Below are 18182 nucleotides of genomic sequence, written 5' to 3' on the forward strand. Positions count from 1 at the left end.
AGGTCACTATCCACATAAGTTCCCAAATCCTGAACAACTAGGTCAACTCTTAGCATTGTATTATTGATGTGGTAGTTCCCTGAGATAGATTACTTCCCAAAAGATACAAGAATGCATTTTTTGGCATCAGGCCATGATTTTGGCAACAGTTATTTATTTGGGACAAACCTTCATGCAGGATGGCCAAGTCATTTGGGGATTCAGTGACTGCTCCTATCTTGCAAACTTAGCCAGCCAGATTCCTTTGGTATTGGCTTTACTTCAGAAGAGTAGATGCCATACAGGAGCGGTCCCAGCACAGAACCCTAGAGATTTCACTGGTGACCGGTCTCTCTACGGAGGTAAATTCCCCTATTTTCATTATCTGCATCCTATCTGTGAGCTAGCTGGCAATCCAGCAGATGATGTAGGGGTTTATTCCCAATTTATTTAGCTTTTCTGTTATACCCGAGTGAGGAATTATGTCATAAGCTTTGGCCAGGTTGAGGTATGCGGTATGTACCGTTTTGCCTTAATGCATTGATTTGATGACCTTTTCTTAAAAAAATAAAAAAATCCACCAGGTTGAGTAAGCATGACCGGCTTTTGACGAATCCATACTGAAACTGATCCATTGTTTGAAGGTTCCTTATGTTCTGATTAATTCCACGATAAGTCTTTCTATGTCTTTGGTTAGGCTTGTGTGTCTGTGGTAGATTCTCCTTTATGCAAGGGAATGACTGCAGCTGTTCTTCATTCACTTGGTACAAAACACGTGTGGAGACCAAGATTGAACAGTGTTGTTAGGGGTATGGGTAAATCACACTTCATTCTATTTAAGACACATCCAGGAATATTGTTTGGATTCATCAATGCAGTATTTTTAGCTTTTGAAGTCATATTTAGGACTTGGACTGGAGTGATAACTGGATGCAGCCAGTTTCAAGTATCTTATGTAGGATAGACTGAGGTGAGAGATTGATAAAGTTCGAGCTACATTTATCGGCCAGTAGGTTTGCCATAACTTCAGTCTCAGTGTAGGTAACATTGTTCACAATCAACATAGTGCACTGCTGTGTTGTGCTTTTGAGATTACAAACATAACTAACCTTGTAATTGTCTTTGACTTGGGTTGCTATTGTAACTTCAAACTTGGCTTTGGTGGATTTTATTAAGCTCCTGAGTTCATTTCAATGACAAGGGCTCTAATATTCTGGGAATTACTCTTACTTTCAGTCAGAATTATTTTCCTTTTTGTTGTAGAGCTTATTGATATAATAGCTTGTTATATGCATAAAGTAGCAGAACGTATTCTCAGAACTAAGCCAGTGTGGGAATGGAGAAAGGAGATTTTTGCCAATAGGGATGCCTGCAAGTAAAAAATTGCCAAGAGGAGCTGAAATTTATTGGAGAAAATTGTCAAAGGAATGGAGGTATTGGTAGCAAATAACTAGAGATGCAAGGGTAGCAGCAGAGTGAAATGAAGAGACACCTAAGTTTGGATTGTAGAGTTTAGAGATTACCTTCCTTACCAGTGACTGATAAGAGTATAGGCAAACAGAAAGGGAGAGGAATTGTTAAATAAAAGACCATCTGTAATAGAAGTTTTAGTAGAATCTAGAACAGAAGCTGTTGGAAGAAGAGCTAAGTAGTAGGGCATATAAATTCACATGATAATTATAAAAATCAGAACAGGTTAGAAAAGACTGGGAACAAACTTGAAAGGTGTTTTCCAAAGAAGCATTGTGAGGATATATCTGTATAGCTTCCATATATGCAGCATGGTCCAGAAGGTTTAGGATTTTTGCTGAATTTTTTGCATAGGCATTTTTATTCCCCAAGCAGACTTTACAGAATTTTTACTCGGGTATTTTTTTTTTTTTTTTTTTTTTTTTAAGTGTAATGATTTGGCAGATTGTAAAAATTCCCTAGAGAATACTCTGTCAGACTGTTGGAGGAAAAAAATACTGTGCGTAAGGAAATTATTCTTTTTGAGGTTTACTCAATGTAATGCTTTTGGTATGGCAGTAGCGTTGTTACCTCACAGCAAGAGGTTCTCCCGTTCGATTCTCGGCAGGGCTTGGGAGTGCCTTCTGTGTGGAGTCTGCATGTCCTCCCTGCGGTTGGGTAGCGTTCGAAAGAAATGCTTGCGTAAATGGGCATGCCTTCGTTGAAGGTCGGGCGTCGAGCTGGCACCTCGGCGTTTTGTAAAAATCTACTGCCAGTCATTAGCGGACCGGAGTTCCGCTGTGGCGACCCGTTACCGGGAAAAGCCGAAAGACAAACGACAACAACTCAATGTAATGGTTTTGGCTATCAAAAAAAAAAAAAAAGTCAAAATCTAAACCAGTTGTAATTGAAGTACTGAGTATTGTAAAAGTGGTACAAGAGCAGCAAGTGTGAGCTTTAGGAAAGGGAAGGAGCAAATTACATAGAAGTAAATGAAACGTGTGGGAACAATACATGCAGAATCTTCAGGAGTGAGGTCTAAGAGAAGGCAAGAATTGAGCAATGTATGTAATCTCGGGGTGAATGACAAAAGAGGGAAAACTATATGTAGTGTACAATGCACATGAAAAATATTAATATGGTACATTTTCTTTCATGTTAATAAAGGTGTTTAAAACAAATTCTTTAAATTCTCCTGTGCAGTTCACTTTTGAGGATCCTTTAGTTTTTGAAAGGTGGTAGTCATGCTTCCTCTCCCCTCTCCTGTATCTAATGGGTTAAGTGTGTGTTAGTCAAAATATTATATATTTTTCCAGTTGTGTAACTTGTGCACTAAATTCATCTTCTGTGTTTTTTTTGACTGCTCCTTGTCAGTGTTAGCAGTGGTTGATGTAGAGGATTTGGACATCTTTAAAACTGATTGAAAATGTTGTCTTTTGTTAAATTTAACCCATTTTATATCCATATTTTAAGTGCCTATAAAACAAGATGCTACTGTTCGTGTTCCCTGGTGGTAAATTGCTCAAGAAACCAGAGGAAAAGGGGAAGACTATGCAGTCTGTGATGCAGTTATTTCATCCCCTAATCCAATGTTATGACATGAATTCCTTGTCAAGGAGTTGGTCCTAATTTTTTTTTTTATTAAACAAGAAACATCTTTATTAAATTATCACATATGAAGTAGACACTCATATATTTATATAAATGAAAACAAGTCATATTGACATAAATTTAGTTGCAAACATTATACATCAAGCTATACATGTGCTCACTGTAGCTGGAGGGGCACGGGTGTACTTTGGCTGTCTAAGGTCTCTCTTGCTTCTGGATGTTCTCCTGAGTTTAAAAAGAATCTTCCTCAGGATACATCAGGAGTTGTGTTCCTCCTGTGGGTCCAGCTGCAAAAGAGCTAGCACTGTCAGTAATAGTGCGAGACAAAACGGTCTGGTACTCAGTTCTAGTTTCCAAGTTATTTATTGGCAGATGACCGCTACTTAGTAGACTGGAGGTGAGAGCTCCCATTTGGGGCTAGTCATTGCAGTATTATAGTGCCCCAAAAACTGGTTCTCTATTCCAGTCCCACTGTTCATGCAACTTAACCAAACTTTTAATGCAACAAGTCTAGGGTCACAGTTTGCCCCCTTGTGCCTCAGTGTTGCTGGAAGACCGAGCCCAGAAGCCACCACTGCTGCACACAGAGACTTGCTTAATTTATTCATGGCTCCGCTTCCTCCATTATGCCGTCATAGTGCAGAGGCTACATTGTGCAGTGAGGTATTTTTGGAGGGTTAAAGCATGGCAGTGCTTCCTAGCTGGCCATTGTGCTTAGCCCAGTTTCTTCTCATAGTCCCAATCTCCTCAGAGACCATGGTAGTTGTATGCTATTAACCTTCCCTACTGAAGAAAGATAACCAGGCAAGGTCTTTTGTCATTTCTCCCCGCCAGGTTCAGCAGACACCAAAACACTTAGTTGAACTCTGCTCACCTAATCACAGTCAGGGTTTTAATACTGTCAGTGAAGCTGATGTATGGTTTGTTTTCCAGTTTTTGGTTTATATGTTCATTCTGGGTGTAATGGTCAAAGGCCTAAACATGCTCACCATGTCTTAAGCATGGCATGATGTGCCAGCAGAAGACATTTGAGCTGTGTGTCTGCAAGACAGATGTCATCAGTAGTGGAAATCACAACAACTTAAGCTTTCTTAATGATCATGTGATATGGTGAGTACATATCGATTATAATGTTTTAACACAATAATGAAAATGGAGCAGCTAATTTGTGAATTTGGTGTCTTTCCTACTAATAAGACAAACAAGTCCCTGCATTGGCATGGTCCTGTTAGTACTTCAGTAGTACCACTGGAGTGTGGTGGAGAGTGGTGCATGTTGTTAAACTGCAGGAGTATCCACAGATTGCTGGCATGGCTCTGTGAAGGCAACGAATGCTGGCATGAGGGATGAACAAGACTAAATGTCACTTGCAATGTGCCATCTCAGTACTGTCTCACAGAAATGTAAACTGGATTACAGCTGAGTGAAGAGATAATTATAGGCATATGTAATTTTGAGTAAACAAATTTCAAGTAAAACTTAGAGATGATAAACTGTGCAGATCCTGGATCTGCTTTGGCCAAGATCTCAACCTTGCCTTATTTTCAGGGATCGATGTTGGTGTTAAGGATAACAAGGGACACACTGCACTGGATATTGTGAAAGATTTACCCTCTCAAAAGAGTCAGCAGATAGCAGCCATTATTCAAGGTAAAAACTGTGTAAATACATGTTTTACTGTGTATAAATGACATTTTGTGATGTTTAATTTTTCATGTGTTTTGCTTACATTTTTCATAGATAGAAGCATGTGGTTTTCAATTTCTCATTTTTCATGTGCTGTTCATGGTGGTAGGACTAGGATAGTACTCACTAATACTACTTGTTCAGTAGCAGCCCAGGTCAAAACTTGCCTTTTACAGAACTTGCTTTCCAAGATTTGCATCCGGTTCCTTCAAATGTATTGAAGATATCCAACCTGTATCTACACCTTTTAATAAAAAGCAAAATAAGCAATTGCACAGCAAGCTTCTGTCAAGCAGGCATCCAAAAAAAAACACTGACAAAAAGACCCTTAAAAGAGGATCCTTCCAGAAACAAGGACAGTCCAAGAAGTTTTAATGAATGTCTGCAGAGTGTTCCCATTCTGGCAGTCCTTTAAATCTTCCCCAAAGGTTGGCTGCCCATTTTTCTGTCTCTCTGTGGCAGCAGATAATCTCAGACAAGTAGGTTCTGAAAGTGATACTTCAGGGATATACAGATGGCAGTCCTGTCCTCCTTTTCAGGGGATTCCTCATCATCCATCAGATAAAACTTCCTTTTCCCTCCTGCCGTTCAGCATCTACTGTCTCGGGATGGGGGTAATAGACAGTGTCCCTCTTTCTCTGAAAGGGAAAAGTATTTATTCGTCAGTTCTGCTACCAAAAGCGCAAGCCTGTTGGATGCCAGTCTTGGATCTTTCTTTTCTAAACTAGTTTGTGAAAGTCACAAAGTTCAAAGCTGTCCCTTCAGGGTGTGTTGCCTCCAATTCCCTCTCTAAGTTTTTAGTAACTCTAGATGTAAAGGATGTAAAGGATGCTTATGACATTCCTGTAGCATTAGATTTCAAGGGTTTCTTAAGGTTTTCTGTGTCTAGACTACACTTTCTTTACTCTTCACTGTCGTTTATGAATACCTTTGGAGCAATGGATAACCCAAAGTGTCCAGCCTCAGTCATAACATATTGCAAAACTGCAAGTTTATTCACATGCTTCCTTATTTAGACTGCTTGCTTACTTTTGTAGAGTATTTTCAAAGTATCAAGAATATTTCACATTGGTGAGAGATCCCCTTCAGAGACTGGGGTTTCCAGAGAACAGCCCCAGAAGTCTTGTTTGACTTCTTACAGGATTGTTTTCCTGTGGTTTCTCTTGGGTACCTCAGTCCAAAGAGCGTTTTTTTCAACCAGTAACAATAGATCTTTATCTAGATCTTTATCTAGATCTTTCCTGAAATTTTCCACTCAGTCCAATGCTTCAGCAAGGTAGATTGTCAGGATACTAGGATTCATGGCATCCATGATTCTTCATGCCAGACTCCACTTGAGAAAGGTTCAGTTGTAACTAAAATCTATATAGTCCCAATATTGGCATCCTCTGAAATTCCAGATTCCTGTATTGGAATTTGTAAAAAGAAAACTCCTTTGGTGGAGAGGCTAATTTTATCTGAATCCAGGTCTCCCATTTTTTCTTTCAATCCCCAGTACGGTCTGTAATAGAAACCTCAGACCTTGCTTGGAGAATGGTGCTTATTGAAATAAAAGTGCAGGGTCTTTGGAACAGAAAGGACAGACCAAAACACAAACTTAAGAGATGGCAATAATAAATGCTATAATCTCTCTCTCTCTCTTATTTATGGTCCCCCAAACTGTTAAAAGGGGTTACAGACAGACACCACCACATTGAAGTGGTATATTAAACTAACGGGGGAGGAGGATTGCACTTTACAGAAATCTTACATCCTATAAGATAAAAGTATTCTGACATAGAAGCTGAGCAGGACCAGAAGAGGCCCTCACAAATGGAAATTGAATCGGATCCAAGAACACCTCAGATCTGTTCACCACTATTCACAACAAACAACTGGCAACGTTCTGCTTCTGGACTCCTTATAGCAGACCTGGAAACTTGCATTTTCATTTCCTTGGATAGGAATGTTCCTGCTTGGTTATCCACCATTTTTCACTGATACACAGGGTCACTTTTAAGATTCAGAAGGACTCTCCAGAAATCTTTATGGGGACTTCCTTCTAGCCTAGGCTGCAGTGGTTCTATCATAAATGGCCAAGGGGAATAACCACAAACTTCCTCGCAGACTGGACCTACTCTCACAAGAAGGAGGGGGGGAGGTGTATGTGTGTGTGTGTTAATTGCAGCCCTTGGGAGTTGGAATGTATCAAACAGACTGGATGATAGAATCTTAATACCTTTAAAAATTGAACAAGCACAGGAATGTGTCTAGTTCCAACTTCACCAACATGAGTGTTGAGGAAAAATAAAAAAAAACAGAAAAACTAGTTATCTTAAAACTTCATTGATGAATGATTCACAATAATTTCCAAAAGTCATGAAACCAAAGTAATTTTCCAAAGCTGCAAAAGCCTTTATTCATCACAGACAAGCGATCCTCAGTAACAAAAAAAAACCCCTCAGTCTGTGACGAATAAAGGCTTGTTGCTTTGGGAACACTACATGGGTTTCATGATTTTTGAAATTATTTTGACTGAGCTCATCAACAACTTTTTAAGACTACTAGTTTTTCTGTTTTTTATTTATTTATTTTGTATCATAATACCTTTTAGGCACCTGTTTTCTGAAGACCCGCAGCAGGTGTTGAGAGGCAAGGAAATCTACTACAAGAAAATCATGGGTCCACGTTAAAATCTCTAAATTCCACAAGGTGGAAACGCAAAACGTCAACTCCAGAACATCAAAAAGTGCAAAAGGAAGAAACTTCAAAACAGCAAATGGAAGAACATCAAAAACAGCAGTATTCAACTGCTGCAGCAGCAGTATTTCCTGTTCCTTGTGGGACTTTGTCATTATGCCATGGATCCAAGTCATATATTAGTAAATGGAAACTATTTTCTAGTTAGTGCCAAGGCACGAACCAGGACCAATTGAATTGCTAGTGTTTCCCTGGTTCTACATTATTTGTATGAGTTACTATCCTCTAGCCTGCCTTATTCCTCCATCAAGGTTCATTTGTCAGCCATTTCATCATATCTGCTCAATGATTTCCCCTCTTTCATTGCAGTTTCATGCGAAAATGCTTTGAAAGGGGTTTTGTATATCAAGCCAGATGGCTTCTTCTTGTGAACTTAATTTTCTCTTTCAGAAATTGACTACTGCTCCATTTGAGCCAGCTCATCAGGCTAACTTGATGTTCTTAACATGGAAGACAGTGTTAATAGATGTACGTTGTGTTTCACTGTTGCAGTCATTACACTTGGGTTATCCTGCTGGCAGGCTACCCGCAGTCGGCCTGAATTCCATAGTCTTGGTCCGGCGTCGGTTGCCATCGCCTCTTCCCTGACGTCAGTGCACCAGGGGTATAAAAGATGCAGCCGACGCCATTTTCTTCAGTCTTTCTTGCTGTGCGGTGCCCGAAGCAAAAGCAGTTCGCAAGTGCCGGTCGGCCAACTCCTGAGATTTTCAAAACGAATTTCAGATCCGAAGTCTTCATTAAAGGTAAGTACCCCGTTAGGGAAACTTTTTTTCTTGCTCCAGACCGATGTCAGAAAAAGTTAACAATTGTATTTCTTGTGGGGAAGCAAATACCTCATAAGGATTTTCATTCTTACTGTATTCCTTGCCTAGGCCCTGACCACGACGTTGCTAGCTGTTGGTTTTGTGCTAGATTTAACCAACGCACTATTAGGCGTCGGTACGATTTTGCCTTTCATTACTTTGGCCGAAGATTAAATTATATAATGCCGTCAGAACAGCCGATGACTGGAGTTTATAAAAAGCACAAGGAAAAGGACAGGCATCCGAGGTCCAAAACTGATGAAACCTCCACGAGGCCAGTCGCCAGTTCTCAGTGAGGCACTTTCGCAGCCCTTGACGCCCGCTACCTCAGAGCCACAGGCCGCTTCCGACTCCCACGTGGAGTCGACTAGGCCTCTGGATACTCAAGATATTGGACACTCAGAAACTATTACCTCAGATGAGTCTGGAGCTATACACAGTTATATGTAAAGCCAACCTCAGCTTCAAAGGCAAAGACTAAAGCAGCTGTAAAGACAAAGAAACAAGTACAGCATTCTCCTGCACAGACTTCCATGCCTAAAAAACAGATGCTTAAAATGGCCGAAGACCTAATTACTTTGATCAGGGGTTCCCATTCCCCTCCTGTTAAGAGGCCTAGGCAAGAGACAGAATATGAATCTTCAGATCAGGTTTCCATTTCCTCTGAATCCTCTTCTGAACAGGGATACTCCCTTCCTCCCTATGAGGATTCTGATGCTGAGGAGTCTCTTCCTTCAGCCTCTCCTCCTGAGGATTATTCTTTTGGGGAAACCCTTCATACCATGATGGAGCACTTTCACTGGGAGAGCCAAGATTACTCAGAATCTAAGAAAAGGCTCAGAGACTTTCTTTTACTACCTCAGCACAGACCTCTTGCTGTTCCACCTGTTCTAGACATAGTAGATGATGTATTTTCAGAGTCCAGCCTGTCTCCTGACTCTTTACCCCCTGCACCAGTTAAGCCAGACAGATACTACAGGGTTCCAGATTCCCACAACTTTCTATATAAAAACCCTGCTGCTGACCCAGAAACTATATCTCAGGGTCTCAAAGGGGTCAAGGCTTCCACTGCAAAAAACCCTGTCCCCTCTGATAGGGATTCTAGGGCACTGGACAGATGGGGGAAAAAAGTTTACACTTCTGCTACCTTGGCTGTAAGGGCTTTAAATTGTCAATTTCATATGCTTAAATATCAGCAATATTTAATGTCACTGCTAGAACAGAAAATGTTGACAAATTCTGAATGTCCAGATAACAAGGAAATGCAGGATTTATTGCATGCAGCTGAACAAGTGGGAAAGCATACTTTGCAATGTGGTTTTGATTCACTGGAGGCCTCTTGCAGGGCCGCTGTTACGGGTACTGTCATTAGAAGGCATGCTTGGTTAAAGGAACAAAATCTGCCTGATCATGTTAAAGCAAAATTATTGGATGCTCCTTTACAGCATGATACTTTGTTTGGTGTTAAGGCAGAAGAGGTGTTGAAGAAAATGGAGGATAAAGCAAAATCTATGCAGACAATTAAGGATTTCTTTCAGGTACAACCACCCAGATTTAGCAGGAACTGGCCTTCAAAGAATTGGTCCTTTCCAGTGTCAAGACAGGCCACAAAGAGGCAGATCACAGCCCCAAGGCTCATACAGGGCTAAACAATGGGGTGCTTCTACCTCCAAAAGTGGAGAAGACAAATCACAGCCATATAGAAACAGTCCCAATGACTTTCCTTTGCCAATACCAAGCACTTATCTTTTGGCAGCCCCCTTAGGGAGAAAAATAGCACTTTTTTCACAAAATTGGCATATAATCACCCAGGACAAATGGGTCTTGAATATAGTGTCCCAGGGTTACAGGTTCCACTTTCACACCCTGCCAAAGGCAAAAGATATGCCAGCCCTGCCACAAAATCAATGGGCAGAGGCACAAAAGCAAGTTACATCCCTCATGGACATGAGGGCCATTCAGCGAGTACCACAGCAAGAGCAGGGACAAGGTTTTACTCGACTATTCCTGGTACCCAGAAAGGACAAAGCCTGGAGACCAATACTGGACCTGTCTATTCTAAACACTTTTCTGGACGTTCCAAAATTCAAAATGTTGACTCTGCAGCAGCTTCTGCCCATGCTGGGCAAGAAGGCTTGGCTTGTAAATTTTGACCTAAAAGAGGCATACCTGCATGTCCAAATCAGACAATCTTGCAGACGATACCTCAGATTCATAGCTGGATCAATGCACTACCAATTCTCTGCACTGCCCTTTGGCTTATCTACTGCGCCCAGGGTCTTCACAAAATGCCTGGCACCAGTAATTGCTTTCTGCAGACAAAGGGGAATTCAAATATACCTTTACTTGGACAATTGCCTTATTCAAGCAGAGAACAAAGACATTCTACTGAGGCATCTGGCATTTGTAAAAATATTACTAATTTGCCTAGGGTACACGGTAAACGAAAATAAATCAAAACTAGTACCCTCTCAAGAGATAATATTCCTGGGTGCAAGCTTAAATACAACTGCCCAGATGGCTTTTCTCACGCCAGACAAACAAAGGCAACTGACTTCTTACTTCGAAATGTTGGCAACAAAGACCCAGTTATCTGCAAGAAAAATTCTGCAGGCTTTGGGCTTCATGGCATCCTGCATTCTACTAATTCCATATACAAGACTGCATATGAGGAAACTACAATAGTATCTAAAAAGTGTTTGGACTCCCCATTGCCACAGCCTGGAAACATTTACCCTCATTCCCTGCCTGCAACAGGAGTTTCGATGGTAGGCACAGGCAACCACAACAAGGGACAGCCATTCACTCTACCCACGGCCAGGCAGACACTAACAACAGATGCATCAGATTATGCCTGGGGGCCCACATGGCAGGAAAATGTATTCAGGGAGCATGGCCAGCAAGCCAAATGCATCTTCATATCAATCAAAAAAGAGATGTTAGCTGTTCAGAATGCCCTGACAGCCTTCAAGAATCTGCTTCATCCAGGACAACTGCTGGTAAAGATGGGCAATACTACAGTCATGTGGTACATAAACGAGCAGGGAGGCACGCATTCCTACCCCCTCTGCAGACAAGCCATGACTTTGTGGGACACAGCATTGACTTATCAAGTATACCTGCAAGCACAATTCCTGCCAGGAAAGACAAATACTCTGGCAGTCAAACTAAGCAGAAATCTCAAAGATCCTCACGAGTGGAAACTAGATCCACAAGTCTTCAGCATGATAATAAAGAAATGGGGATGCCCAGACATAGATCTATTTGACTCCCCGCACAACTGCCAACTACAGAGATTCTGCACAAGGACTTATCACAAACAAGCATGGAAAGTGGATGCTCCATCATTCAGCTGGAAAACCCTTACAGTATATGCCTTTCCTCCACTGCCTCTCCTCCCTCAGGTACTCTTAAGGTCAGACAAGAGAAGCCAAAAATGATACTGATTGTCCCAGACTGGCCACGCCAGCACTGGTACCCAATCCTAAAGAGCTTGTCTCAAGGCCCAGCCTGGACATTACCCCAAATTCCTCATTTGCTGACACAACAAAACAATCAGATCCTGCACAGCCAACTCAGAACCCTAAATCTGGCTGCATGGCTGATAATGTAATGTAATGATTTCTTAGCCAAGCAGACAACACCTCTCTCTAAAGCAGTTATGGATGTTATTTTGGAGGCCAGGAGGCCCAGCACCAGAAAATCGTATACAGAAAAATGGAAGAGATTCTGTGCTTGGAACCAGGCACAAAGAATGGACACGCTTGTACCAAATATTCCTCAGATTTTACAATACCTAACTGAGATGCTGGACAAAGGCCTATCCTCATCAATTAAAATACATGCCTCTGCCATTTCAGCTCATTACAATATGGATCCACCTATTTTTTCACATCCACTGTTAAGGCAGTACTTCAGAGGGGCTAAAAACATAAGACCTCCAAGGAGAGCTCCAACACCTGCATGGGACCTCAGTGTTGTCTTGGAAAAGCTCACACTGCCTCCTTTTGAGTCCGCCAATACAACTGAGATAAAATACTTATGGAAAACTGCTCTGCTCCTAGCAATAACCTCAGCAAGAAGAGTCTCAGAGTTACAGGCACTAATGGCTGTGGAACCTTTTATTATTTTCCATCTGGACAGGGTTCTCTAAGGACAAACCCAACATTTATGCCTAAGGTAGTGTCCACTGTGGCTCTTAACCAAACCATTAATTTGCCTACCTTTTATCCAAACCCACAGAATAAGGGGGAGAGACTTCTGCATTCTTTGGACATACACAGACAGCTACACTTCTACTTGGACAAAGCTAAAGCCTTCAGAAAGACTGAGCAACTCTTAGTGGCATATGTGGCAGGATCGCAAGGAAAAGCTATTTCAAATCAGACTATTTCAAAATGGATAGGCCACTGCATTTGTTTCTGCTATTCACAACATGGCAAATCAGTGCCTAGGGGCGTTAGGCCACATTCAACCAGAGCAGCAGCCACTTCAGCAGCCTTCCTCAGAGGAGTACCAACCAAGGACATTTTGGAGGCTGCAACTTGGACTTCAGTGCACACTTTTACAAAGTACTACCACTTACCTCTTTACTCTACTCTAAATCCAGAGCAGGCTTCTTCGCATCAGTTCTGCAGGGCCTCATAGCCACTCCTAATTATATCTAGGCCCAGCCACCCAACCTCAGCTTTGGGATTCAACCCAAGTGTAATGACTGCAACAGTGAAATACGATGAACATAGTACAGTTGTGTACCTACCATAAATGTAGATGTTCGAGTGTATTCACTGTTGCATTCCAGGTTACCCTCCCTCCATCAAAGAAAATAAGGTGAACACCACAAAGTACAGTCCACCTACAAGCGAGTGAGCAATCTCAGTTTATCATCCCCTTTTCATTGCTGGGACTTATCTGTACTTCTCTATTCTATATAACCTATGTGGTGTATTTGCTTGTAGATGAAGGTAATGTTTATGTTAGTGCATGCTTTTTTATGAGCAGAATTTTTAGCCTACCCTTTTGGGGGCACCTGACATTTGGGGCAAGAAAAACTGAAGAAAATGGCGCCGGCTGCATCTTTTATACCCTTGGCACACTGACGTCAGGGAAGAGGCGACTGCAACCGATGCCAGACCAGGACTTTGGAATTCAGGCCGACTGCGGGTAGCCTGCCAGCAGGATAACCCATATGTAATGACTGCAACAGTGAATACACTCGGACATCTACATTTATGGTAGGTACACAACTGTACTTTACTATGACTTCTGCAGGAAGTGTATCCGAGCAAAAATTCTTATGGTGGATCAGCCATATCTCATTTTCCAGAAAGATAAGGCTTCCTTAAGAACTAATCCTTCATTTATGCCTAAAGTGGTGTCATTGTTTACTTTGAGCAAAGCTGTCCATCTCCATGTCTTCTTTGCAGAACCTAAAAATAAGGGAGAAAAGATGCAACAGACCTTGGATGTCTGTAGACAGATCAGTCAGGTACTATCTTAACTGAACTAAATGTTTAAGGAACTCTCATCAGTTTTTCATTTTAGTGAAAGTAAGAATGAAGGTCAGTCAGAGTTAAAATGGACTGTTTCCAAATGCTTGTCTCATGTTATTACCTTTTGATGCCTGTCCGTGATTTCTGTTGCAATATTGATAACCTAGCTGATGTTCTTCATGTTTCACTGTTGCAGTCATCACATTTGGGTTATCCCTGCCAGGGTAGCTCTCGGCCGGCCCGAATACCAGAGACTTAGTATTTCTGTGTCTGTTACTGTCGCTTGGGGACTGATGTCAGATCATCAGTATTATAAAGTAAGGCAGCCAGCACCATTACATCAGTCTTTCTGGCCATGGAGCCTGAAGCAGAAGCAGTTCACATGAGTGCCGGTCTCCCACTACCTGAGTTTTTGTCTACCAAATTGAAGTTGAAGTCTTCTAAAGCTAAGTACCCCATTGCGGATCCTTCTTTCTTTCACTAACCGATATCAGGAAAAGTTAATTGTCTCGCCTGTGGAAAACAGATACTACACTGAGACTTCCACTCTTACTGTGTCACTTGTTTAGGCCCAGACCACAACGTCCCTCGTTGTCGCTTCTGCGCTTTGTTCAATGCCAGAACTATCCGTTGTCCGGCCCTTATTGTAGCCATATATTTTTGCTTACAGTCCTCGAATTCTGAAATGGCTTCGGTAAGCCATCCTCCAGCAGATCTTCTGAAAAAACTTAAAAGATAAAGACAGAGACGGACTGCACAGGTCCAAACCTACCGACGACGCTTCCTTTAAGCTAGTCATCAGTTCTCATTGAGGTGCTTTCGCAGCCCCTGATCCCCGCTTCTGTTGATTCACAGGCCGCTATCTGGACTCTTTCGGAGTCCAGTATGCCGCAAAACTCTTCTTCGACTAAGGATCCTGCGGTCGTCTCACCCTTGGATGGGTCCAGAGCCGCTGAGCAGGCACCGGCTTCCGAGGAAGGCCTTCACACTACCGAATCTCGACACAAACAGACGTCCTCTTTCGCGACTACCGTTCTTTCTAAAACTACGGAATTTCTCAGGCCCAGGGTATGAACCACACCCAAGAAACTGGCGACCCACTCTCAGGTGCCTGCTGCCTTGCCTCAGTCTCAAATGCTTAAAATGGAGGAAGACCTTATCATGCTGATCAGGGGAAGCCAAGCTACCCCCTCCAAAAGGAAAAGAGATCTGTCCCCTGTAGTTTTGTCTGAACAAGACTCAGATGAATCTGATGCATCTGAATATGAAGACAAACAACCCCTCTCCACTTATGAGTATTCTGACGCAGAGGATTCCATTCCTTCAGCCTCTCCCCCAGAGGATTTTTCCTTCGGGGAAACCCTGCATACCTTAAGGGAGCATTTCCAGTGGGAGAGTCAGGACTACCTTCAGTCTAAAAAGAGACTCTGGGAATTCCTAGATCTTCCACAACATAGACCCTTGGCCATCCCCCCCCAGTCCCGGATGTTGCGAAGGATGTTTTCCTCGAATCGAGCTTAGCTCCTGACACCCTTCCTCCTGCTCCCAGAAAACCAGACGGGTACTGTAGAGTCCCTGACTCGCACACATATCTTTTTAAAAATCCTACAGCTGACCCAGATGTCATTTCTCAAGGGCCAAAGGGGGGGATAAAATCTACTTCTACTAAGAATCCCACCCCCTCAGACAGGGATTCTCGAGCATTGGACAGATGGGGTAAAAAAGTATACACCTCAGCTACTCTTGCTAACAGGGCACTAAATTGTCAGTTCCATATGCTGAAATTTCAGCAACATACCTTGGAACTCCTTAAACAAAAAATGGCTTCCTTTTCTGCTTGGGCAGAATCTAAAGATTTTCAGGAGTTAATGCATTCTGCAAGTCAGATAACTAAACACACCTTGCACTGTGGTTTTGATGCCCTGGAAGCTTCTTGCAGGGTAGCAGTCACTGGATCTGTCATTAGAAGGCATGCATGGCTTAAGGAACAGCCCCTGCCAGACCATGTCACATCTGAAGTGTTGGATGCCCCCTTGTACAAAGATAACGTATTTGGCACTTAGGCAGAAGAGGTCTTAAAAAAGATGGCAGGAAAAGCAAAATCTATGCAAACAGTTAAGGATTTCTTGTAAGTCCAGTCCCCTAGGTTAAGCAGGCATTGGCCCTCCAAACACTAGTCCTTTCCTGCTCCAAGTAAACTGGCCCAACCTAGGCCTTGTGGAAGCAGACCACCCAGATAGCAGCCCCAGGGAATGCAGAGATCTTAAGCAGTGGACTACCTCCACTTCCAAACCAGGGAGTTGCCACCCCCTTATGGTAAGAACTTACAATGACTCACCCCTTCCACCCTCTTCTCGCCTTCGCTTACCCCTAGGAGGAAAACTCTCCTTTCATTCAAGCACCTGGGCCACCATTACCAAGGACCACTGGGTTCTGAGCATTATGTCTCAGGGATACAAATTTTCCTTCCAACCCCAAAAGGGTTCCCAGGTCTACCTCCAAATCAGTGGGCAGCGGCACAAAAACATATCCTTTCCCTGCTGTCTGAGGGCAATAGAGCACATTCTTGCAAAACAGATAGGCTAAGGTTTGTACTCCAGACCTTTTCTGGTGCCCAGAAGAGGGCATCTGGTGTCCCATCCTCGATCTATCCATTCTAAATACTTTCCTGGTGATCCCAAAATTCAAAATGCTCATTCTCCAGCAGCTGCTACCCATGCTGTCCAAAGAAGCTTGGTTAGCCACCCTAGCTCTAAAGGAGTCCTACCTCCACATTCGTATCAAGGAATTGTGCAGGAAATATCTCAACTTCAGGGCAGGATCTCAACACTTTCAGTTCTCTGTGCTTCCCTTTGGCTTATCTACTGCTCCCAGAGTTTTCACAAAATGCCTGGCTCCGGCCATTGCCTTTTGCAGACAAAGAAATATTCAGATTTACCCATACTTAGACGACTGCCTTATTCAGGCAGACATCCAGGAAAAACTGCTCAAGCACCTGGCATTTGTAAAGACCCTACTAACCTCCCTAGGGTGTACACTATCAACGAAAGGAAATCCAGACAGGTGCCCACCCAAAGGAACATTTTCCTGGGAGCAAATCTGGACACAGCATGCCAGATGGCATACCTTACTCCAGAGAAACAAATTTTCCTGACCACCTACGTCTCTCAACTAACCATCAGATCCAGCTAACTGCAAGGAAGATCCTGCAAGCTCCGGGGTTCATGGCATCTTGCATACTACTCATTCCATATGCCAGACTGCATATGAGGAAACTTCAGTGGTACCTTTAAGAGCCTTTGGTGCCAGCACTCTCAAGATCTGGAAACTCTTCTACCTATAATTTTTTGCCTCAGAAAAGATTTTCTTTGGTGTGCAACAGCTTGCTCCCACAAGAAGGGAATGCCTTTCTCCCCATCCCAGCCGTCCAGACCCTCACCACCGATGTTTCAGACTATGCTTGGAGTGCACACCTGGATGGCAGGTGCATACAGGGCCAATGGAGCCCACAACAAATCTCTCTGCACATCACTCAAAAAGAGATGATGGCTGTGCAGCACCCCTTGATAGCTTTCAAGCCCCTTCTCTCACCAGGGGCTCTCCTGATCAAAACAGACAACACCACTGTGATGTGGTACATCAACAAGCAGGGAGGGACTCATTCCTTACCCTCTATGCAGGCTGGCCATGACCCTTTGGCACACAGCCTCTGCCGTGCAACCTCACATGTTAGCACAATTCCTACCACTCTCTCTCAACTCCCTGGCAGACCAATTAAGCTGAAATCTTCTGGACCCACACAAGTGGCAACTCAACATAAGTACCTTAACCCTAATAACTCAAAAATGGGGAACCCCGAAGGTCGACCTCTTTGCCTGCCACACCAACCATCAACTCGGCAAATTCTGCACCAGGGAGCATCGCTGAACGACTTGGAGAGTGGATGCCCTGTCCTTCCCCTGGGTCAATCTATCGGTCTGTGCCTTTCCTCCCCTGCCTCTCATCCCCAGGGTACTGATCAAAATAAGGGAGGAAAAACCCAGGACCATTCTTATAGCTCCAGACTGGCCCCAGCAGCACTGGTACCCCCTGCTGTGCAGCCTGTCCCTGCTACCCCTATGGCATCTTCCTCGGATTCCAAACCTCCTGATCCAGAGGGAAGGGGAATTCATGCATCCCCAATTGCAGACACTCAGTTTGGCAGCTTGACTTATTCCCTAACCCTATCTGCCAGTCTCAGTAAACTGGTTCTGGATGTTATCCGTGTGGCCAGATGCCCTAGCACAAGAAAGTCTTATGCTGATAAATGGAAAAGGTTCTGCACCTGGATCCAGGCTAAGGGAGCCAATACTGCACAGCCCTCCCTCCCTCTCATCCTGGATTACTTAGCTGACCTACTGCACAGTGACCTCTTTTTCTCCTC

At 43.1% G+C, this 18182-nt stretch overlaps 1 protein-coding gene across 1 annotated transcript in view; it reads left to right on the top strand.

Annotated features, from left to right (window-relative positions):
• Positions 1 to 18182, top strand: part of ANKS1A (ankyrin repeat and sterile alpha motif domain containing 1A) — a 3005277-nt gene that overhangs the window by 840420 nt on the left and 2146675 nt on the right. Inside the window, exon 7 of the mRNA XM_044076145.1 lies at positions 4588 to 4689. Within this exon, the coding sequence (XP_043932080.1) occupies positions 4588 to 4689 (102 nt within the window). The remainder of the gene's footprint in view (positions 1 to 4587; positions 4690 to 18182) is intronic.

The sequence above is a fragment of the Protopterus annectens genome, chromosome 7.part0 (genome assembly GCF_019279795.1).
Source record: "Protopterus annectens isolate FY-2018-M chromosome 7.part0, PAN1.0, whole genome shotgun sequence".
Classification (NCBI taxonomy): Eukaryota; Metazoa; Chordata; order Ceratodontiformes; family Protopteridae; genus Protopterus; species Protopterus annectens.